The following is an 8,382-nucleotide window of genomic DNA, read 5'->3' as shown; positions in this document are numbered from 1 at the left end:
CCCCTGCGGGGGCGCTGGGAGTGGCGGCGCGGCTGCGGGGGAAGTTAGCAAAAGCGCCCCGGATCCAGGGCTCATGGGAAACTCTGTGTTGGTAAAGAAGGACGACGAGGAGGAGGAGAGCCACAGGCGAATCAAGAAGCTGAAAACTGAGAAGGTAGGATACAGTCGCCCTCCCGAGGTCCTGCTCCCTGTGTGTGCACGGTGCGGGGTGCGGGGTGCTTCGGTGCGCTGTACTCTCCGTGCTTTCGGGGCCTGGGTGAGAGTCCTGGGACACACGGAGCGTGCTTACCTTAAGCCCGGACACGGGGTGCTTTCTTGGGCGCACGGTTTGGCTGGTGCTCCCCTGCGGCTGCCGGTGGTGCTCGCGTTTGGGGCCGAGGGTGGGAGGGGCCGAGGGAGCCGGGTACCTTTGCCCTAGAGAGGGGGGCTCCCGGCCAGTCAGCGAGTCGCGATGGCTTCTACAGAAGGCCAGCTTATGCGTCCACTTGACTGTTGCCTGATTTCTTCCTGAAGGGAACTGCCGCGTTTTCGTGTGCACATCTATAGTTTTGCAAGCGATGTGTCCTTGGGTGCAGGGTTCAAATTCCCTCTGTGGAGAGGAATATGGAGCACTCCAGTCTCCGTGCCACCCTCATCCCAATCATTGTTTTGTTATTCTCTCCAAAATACTTCCTCAAAGGGTGACCTTGGATGGGTTCCTTCTGCTCCTGGTCCTGAATTAAACCCCAAGCTTGGCGTGTTGGATCAGGGGCTTCCTCAGTAAAACTGGGATGGTCTTGGTGGCTGCTAGGGCTCTTAACTTTGTCCCCTCACCCATTTGTAGCTGGAGATTTGGGAGTGTTATCTCTTGAGTATCTAGCTTACTGGAGAGCGGGAAGGTTGGTAAGAAAAGTAAAATAGACGGTGTAACGATGGTCCCGAAATATGAAGACAGAGCCAGAGGGGCGACAGTAAGAGCAAGGCGAGAGGCGGGAATTGCTCGTTGCCCTTGAACAGTGCGGATAGTCACTTAGGCCATTGGGATCCTTGCCTCCGTCTGCGTCATTGTGTGCAGTTACACCTTGTCTGGCAAAAACCGCAGCCAGTGCTACGCTGCTCGGGGATGGAGGCCTGAGTCCTGCCTGAGTGGGGTGTGATTTTTGTGTACTGAGGAATGTCTGGGAACAGCAGATGCTGTGGCCACCAGACACAAGAGCTAGTTGAGTGTATGAGTGATCTTTGTGTAAAACTAATCTTGAGGTTAAATCTACAGGTTGTGGCTTGGTTACTTGGAAATGTGCTTAGTAAAGGATAGGATTCTTGCTGCTTCTGACTTGATTAGAATTTTAACTGGTGCTAATATGTCTTTAGGTAATTATTCCTATGTAAATTTATTCATGGTTCCTTAAGCCTTTCTATTTTGTCTTTGTGTACTCAACATATAAATTGGAGTATAAGGGTAAAGGAGAAGTAGATGGAGGTCAAAGTGTAAAAATGCCAAACTTGCAGAAGGGCATTGAACTTTTTCGTTTTTGTTTTGTTTTGTTGTTGTTTTTGTTCTCATCCTCTTGGTTAGAAAGCATAGCACGACATCATGAATTTAAATGAAGTTTTTAAAATCCCAGGTTTCGATTTTTATGTTTAAATATATAGTTTCACCTAATTTCCACTACAAGACATTTTGAAGTCTTATTACTTAGTACAGTAGGGCGTTTACTTTTGTTGCCAATAGTCTTCAGATTGCAGTTCTAATCTGCTTTAACTATCTGGATGAATTGCCCTAATCCAGTGCACACAATGGCTGTGGTAAGGAGTCAGAGCCATTTGATTGGATTCACTGGCTGCTTGGAATGTGGGAGGTGCTGCCCTTTTGCATTCGCCTTAGCCTTTTAATCTTCCAGCCAAATGTTCGCATTCAACAATTTTGTTTAGCTGGCAATCGGAGCATTTCAGGATCTCAAAGGCTGCTGTCATGGCAACTGAGATTAGCGCGTGGTGTCGGTTCTCCAGTTTTTGTGTTCTTTTAGCTTTCCAGTCACAGAGGAGACTGGGTGAAGAATGGAAGAATTAAATTATTCATATACATGCACCTCATTTTCAGTCAGCAGTATAAATGTGATCATATGAATTACATAAATGAAAAGCAAACAAGCCGCGGCTGGCCTGGACTGGGGGAGGGGAGAGTGCATGTTGCACTCGGATCCCCTCCTGGCCCAGTGTGGGGAGGGAGGTGCAAGGCCAACCTCACTCTTAGGAGTTGACACAGAGGGCTTGGGGGTGGCTGCAAGGGGTTTGGATCCTGCGGTGTTGGCCATTCTTGGCAGGGTGGGCCGTCGGCTCGGCTCGGGTTCCAAACATTCCGAAAGCCTTTCCTCCTCACCGCCACCTCCCCACAGAAAGACATAGCACTCCCTGGCATGAATGCCACCATGGGAAGTCACTGTTACTCCCCCAACCAGTGGCTGTGTCAAATCAGGGTTTAATTCAGAGAGCACTTCCTAACGGACCTGGTCTACTTGTCTAGGAAGCAAAGATGTAGTAGGACAAGCTTCACCTGACAAAAATGTTTCAGCTGTGAGGCATTTTGCGGAAAGGTTTTGTTTAGGTCAATGTATATGTTCTCATTTCAGCCTTGCTTCTCTGGGTTTGTGAGGAATAAACGTCTCAGGAATGGAGATGATTTGCAGTAATCACACGGGTCTCCTGAGGGACCACATGCAAAAACCAAACAAGAGGGTCTGTGTGCACACATTTCTTTTTTCCTGCTCTGAACATTCGCAGGAGATGCATAGGACTTGCTGTCACTGGTTAATTTTCACAGCTTGCTTACATGTCTATTTTTGGTCTGTTTATTCTGTTTCTTAACTATACAAAGTCACGTAAAACATGATACATTGGACTTTACGAAACCTAATTAAATCAATGAGTGTTCCACACCTTTATAGGAAAACCACAAGTATGTTGTAAAAGTCGCAACTGCCTTAATATGTGAACAAAAATCAAAACATGCCATAATTCTGCGATGTTTCACCTATATCTCTATAGCCCATTTTGTGGTTAAGCCACCGGTGACATGTCTGAGTAAGTAGGATCTGACAGGTTGGCTTTTGGTTGTTAAAACCTGTCTCTCCGGCTCCCCGTCCTTTCTTTCAAAGCATAGTAGTCTTGTGTTGCAGCCCTTTATGTATCCTCTTTACTCAGTTTTGACTTATCAGGGAGAAGGCAGTTGGCTGGGAGAAACAGTTATATAATATACGGGTTTATTTGCTAGAAAAACATGGGAAAATTCTTAAAAGCAGCTGGTACTTACATAGAAATGAATGACACGGGGGGGCACATAGTTGTATTTTAGGGTTCTATTCAGTACATATTTCAGGAAGAGAATTACTTATATCATAATATCATATTACCTTCATTGATATGGTCCTTGCCATCCTAAGAGGAGTCCTACCAACGGCCCTGTCTGTAAAGGATATCATTCCTTGTCTTCCCTTGTGGAAGCCTCTTTACACTTCACTTGGGATTTCTGGCACATTTTCTGAGTGTGAGCAGTTTAAGAATGCATTTTGATGAATGAGTTTTTTCTTCCCCTGCAGTTATGCCCCTCCCTCCCCAACAGTGCCACCTATGAATACTGCTTAGAGTGCAGTTTATCCACGGTGAAATAAAAGGGCAAGAAGGTCACTTGCTGTAATTAAAGAACAAAGTCCATTGTTGTTGGACAGCAGACTGTTTTGAAAGCTATGTAAGAGATTTAGCTGTTAAAAGCGTTGGTCACTAAGGGTGGTTCCCGACCAGCACTGTCCCAGGCCTCGCTTTTCTGTAGGCTTCCTCCTTGAAGGGTGGCGGGGCTTTTTAAGGTGGGTCCTACCCTTTCCCCAAGAAAGGTCTGTGTGAGAACACGTGCAGCTTGTAGTATTTGTGCAATCAGGCCAATCACTAAATTCTGAGTTCAGTATTTGAATTGTTAGTTTTGGTGGGGAGATTAAACATGTCCATAACTGTTCAAGACTGAGCTAAAGAAGATAATGTATAGCAACTTTTAATAACTTTGCATATAGTCTGTAAAACCAAAATGAGGGGAGGAATTGATTGTCCAAATGTCATGAGGTTAAGAATGCTCTTCAAGTGAAATTGCCTGGCTGCAAGATGGTTTTAATTAGGGTGTTATAAAGACTTATTTTTCCTAAGCAGCATTTTATAGTTAGTAAATGAAATGTATGCCGAAAGTGCTAAGCAGAAATCTCCCTAACCACAGAGGTGTTCAATAACCAGATTAAAAAAACATGGAAAGTACCATCTGTTCTTCGTTTATTGAATGGGTGAGATTTGCTCCAATTTTGATGGTGTCTGCTTTTTTTTTTAATTTAAAAAAGTTCACCTGGTACTTCATAGAAACTTGAAATTGCAGTAATATGAGCAACACTGTGAAAACACATGTTCCTCCATTTATTTTAACCAGTTCCACTTTTATTCAAAAGGTTTCCAGAAGCTCAGCCATTGACCACTTTATAATGGTTATTCAGTTCCTGCAGGCGCTCACAATGAGGGGTCATTTCTTCCAAGATCTGACTATTTAGTGAGTACCTGAATTATTCTGTCAATTTTCCCCTGGAGGCAGGGGAGGTCTCTCACTGCCTCACCCTGGTCGGCGTTTATCGGTTAATCTAATTGTGCGTGATAAGGCTGTGGACTGGGGCAGAGCTGTGGTCTGTCTGGGATTGTTGATCACAAGCAAAATATTCTTTTAAGGATAAATTTTGAGTCCTTGACTTTTAGACACTAAGAGCCTTGGTCCAGGGTTTAGTGAGAGCCCTGGGTAAAACATTATCCAGCCTTTGTTTGAGGTCTTTTATTGAAGCTAATGACTGGGCTTGTGCCTCCCCGAGATAAATGACATTATCTCTGAGTGGGCTGACAGGAAACAGACATGTTAATGGTGAAGCTGCGGGGAGGATCTGCTCGGGTTCTGACAAAAGAGTTGAGAAGGGACCCCTGGTTGTGGTCATTAACACATAATGCATTCTTGCTCTTCCTAGGAGGCCCTTGATAATTGGAAAGCTATTTTAACCACAAGCACTTAAATCATAAATCTACTACTCCTGGTTCCTTTGCACCCTTAAAAGTAGCAAAGTAATGTGTTTTCGTTAACAAGTGTGGATCTGGTTTTCTAACATGGTGGCTCCAGGGCAGTAACATTTGGGAGAGCTGTAGGTTGAACTGTTTTTATCAGATAGGCTCATTCTTTTGTCTTTCAACTTTGCTTAGCCATCTCTTTGCTCTTAATAAGGTGAAAAAGTGGTTCCAGAGCTTGAGAGAAGTCATTTTGATACTTGAAGATGTCTCATTGGAGGGAGGATAAAATCCCTTTTTATAAGCTGGTAAAAAGATTTTGCTCAGTGACTTGACTGTGATGAAACCTGCCTTTTGAAGTATATGTTAAAAAAAATTATGGGTATAATGGAGTTTCAATGCAGTTTAAACTCTGCTTCTTGGACGAAGATAATTGCCATGTTGAACACACTCTAGAAGCGTAGAAGAGGTGGAAGGATCCTGTTATTCTATTCTTTAATATGTAGCACTAAAAGTTTTTCATAGTAATTGCCGTAGAACAACCTAGTTTTGATTGCCAGCACTCTGACCATCAAGGCTTTCCCCTGAATACTAAATAGTTTATTCCTACGTTGCTTGTAGGGTGTCCTGTGTAATGTGGAAGTGTGAATTAAGGAAATACTAGTCTACCTTCCTCAGCAACATTATAGCGGAGACCCCTTCTTCCCTGGGATAATTGTCGATAAGTAATGATAGTACCTGCCTGGTCTCTGCGTCCTTTAAAATTATAGGGAATGAGAACAGGTGAGTTCCGTGCCTCAGTAATGAGTGAGGTTATCACAGAGTAAGCAACATGGGTCATACCGGGGTCCTGTAACTTCTGCTTCGCAAGTGGCTGCCTAAAATGTTGAATTTGTGTGTAAAAATGTTGGATTGGGCCTTGTTAGTTAAAAAACAAAACAAAACAAAAAACCCCAAAAGTCACCACTGATGTCATTATCTACCCTAGATGCCTGCCCCTCGAGTCCAATTCCATCTTTTCAACTGAAGTTTCAGTAGTGACTGACTACTTGCTCTCTGTTTCATGTTCTTTTTAATTTAAGTGAAAGGTTTTGGCAACTGGCACAAAACCACTGCAATGAAAGGTTGTTAAACTATTCATAGTTGACTGACTAGCAGTTGGACTGTTGGTAGTGTTATTTTGAGAACGTGGGCCTATTCAAGATGGTGAGACTCACACTTTGTTGCTAGAGCTAAGTGCAGTACATGTGCTAAATGTTGCTTAGGTCCACCTTCAGGAACACAGCAGAGCTTTTTGCATAACTAACTGAAACGATCACATAGCAAATACGTATATTTTGATTGTCAGTGGACTTGAACCCCAGGTATCTCATGAGAGTCACAAAAATTTTTAAAAATCATTAGCACAGCTAAATGAAAATTTGAAAGTATATAATTGTACTTCAATGGGAAATGTGCTTCAGTTAGGATAAGTAGGTTTGAATTGCTGATTTTTCAAAGCTTCTCTTTTTTCTTTCTCACTCTCTTCCCAGTCTGATTTTTATGCACTGTGCCTATCCCTGCTTGACCACTGAACGTTCTACCTCCTGGGACTGCTCTGTCACAGAGCACCTTAAGAAAAATGTGCCTCCAGGGACATTTAAGCATATTCCAGTAATGCCATGTGAATGCAGCTTTTACCGTTGAAATAAAAAAATATATTGATTATATCTTGTGTCGTACATAATGATTTTAGAAAGCAGATATTTAGGTTGTGGAATTGGCTTATTATGTTAACCAGAGAGCAGATGGCATCGTGCCACGGAGGTATAATTTTACTTAAAGGGACTTTTAAGGTTTTGATGTGTTTTCTTTTCCTCTTATTTCCCTGATGGCTTCTTTTTATTGAAGGGTAACTTAAGGAGACCTGGTAGCAATTTTACTGCTTTCCCCTGACAGTTTGAAATAATAGCTTGGTCTTTGGTTGCACTGATCTTCTACCAGTCAGCTTGATTCTGGTTTTTGTCATGTGGCAGTGAATTTAAAAAAAAAAAAAATGTTTGTAGTATGTTTTAAGAAATGGACTCTTTTATATGCTTCAATTAGCAACAGATGACAAAATTCCAGTTGGTCACACTTTCACGAAGTCCTGCAAGTCCCTGTACATCCTTTTGATGAAAGAAAACTCCTGGATGCACATCTGTCCCCCTGGCTGTTTTCTGAACAGCTTTTTGTCCTTCACATTAGTCCCTGGAAGTTCAAAGGTCATGTCTAAGTCGTTCCTAGCTAGGTGAGCCAGCTCTCCACATGTTGGAGGGCTGCATTTTTGGTTACTTCACTCACCACAAGTTTGATTTCATTTGGCTCACAGGGTTCTGTAAGGCTTATTTGGTTCTGTGCCTGTGTTTTATAGTTTAACCCATTCTTTATCTAAAATATCACCAGAGTTTGACTGGAAGGCAACCCCTGCCTTTTGTTTCCCCGTGTGCACAGCCAGACCAAATTACGTTTGGATTTCCTGTCACTTCTTGAGCTGATTTTATGGGTGGCTTATATTGAAACACACACACACACACACACACACACACACACACACACACAAGAATGTTTGAGTTGGAAGGATTGGAAGCTTGGGTTTTCCTTCTTCGTGGAGGACCGTTTATTTGTGTGCGGTGCACCACAGTAAACGGGTAATGGTATCAAATCTGTGTTTTATTACAGGCTCATGACTAGAACAGCAGCGCTTAGCTGTGTGCTCCTGCCTTGAGTTTCTTGCCAGTTCTTTTGTGATGGAAATGAAATCAGAACTGAATCTTTGCAGCTAGGGAGAAAATAGGCACAAGTAGAAACTGACCCCTGTGCCAGTTCGGAAGTAAGCAGCAGAGATTAAAAAAAAAAAAAAAAAAAAAAAGTGAAATGCAGAGAAAAGAAAGCAGTCCGGTTTAACTTCTTCATGAAGATCAGCCGACCCCTTTACAAATGCATGCTGTCTCCAAAACCTGACTTTATTACCTCTTCGTATTGTTTGAGGTCGTAAATAACTGAAAAGTGACTCACATTCCCAGATCTCTGAAGGTGGAATTGTGAGTGAAATGATCGTGGGAGCACCGCGGCTCTAAGACAGAGCCGCGGAGCTTTCCTCGTCCAACTCTGTCCGGGCAATCGTCTCCGCACATTCCTTGCCCAAATCCTCCCTCAGCTTTTCCCAGGATGCAGCAGCAGATGCCAGACGCTGGAGCAGGAAGCGAACAGCTGCGTGCTCGGCTCCGCGGCTGAGCTGTTCTCCCCAGCCTGCCCCCCAGGGCTCCCCTCGTCCTGACTTCGCACCGGGCCGTCACCCTGCGGCCGCCT

At 43.7% G+C, this 8,382-nt stretch overlaps 1 protein-coding gene across 3 annotated transcripts in view; it reads left to right on the top strand.

Moving 5' to 3' along the window:
* The first annotated feature begins 6 nt into the window (after window positions 1-6).
* Window positions 7-8,382, top strand: part of Znf608 (zinc finger protein 608) — a 98,410-nt gene continuing 90,034 nt past the window's right edge. For 2 of the 3 annotated variants that reach the window (XM_033766397.1, XM_033766402.1), the window contains exon 1: window positions 7-154. In XM_033766397.1, coding sequence (XP_033622288.1) covers window positions 74-154 — 81 coding nt within the window. In that variant the 5' untranslated portion in view covers window positions 7-73. The remainder of the gene's footprint in view (window positions 155-8,382) is intronic. The other variant, XM_033766406.1, reaches the window with a different exon arrangement.

This window comes from Fukomys damarensis, unplaced genomic scaffold (assembly GCF_012274545.1).
Source record: "Fukomys damarensis isolate Sample0158 unplaced genomic scaffold, DMR_v1.0_HiC HiC_scaffold_3, whole genome shotgun sequence".
Classification (NCBI taxonomy): domain Eukaryota; kingdom Metazoa; phylum Chordata; class Mammalia; order Rodentia; family Bathyergidae; genus Fukomys; species Fukomys damarensis.
Note: the sequence above shows the minus strand (reverse complement) of the source record. Positions and strands in the feature narration are given on the sequence as shown.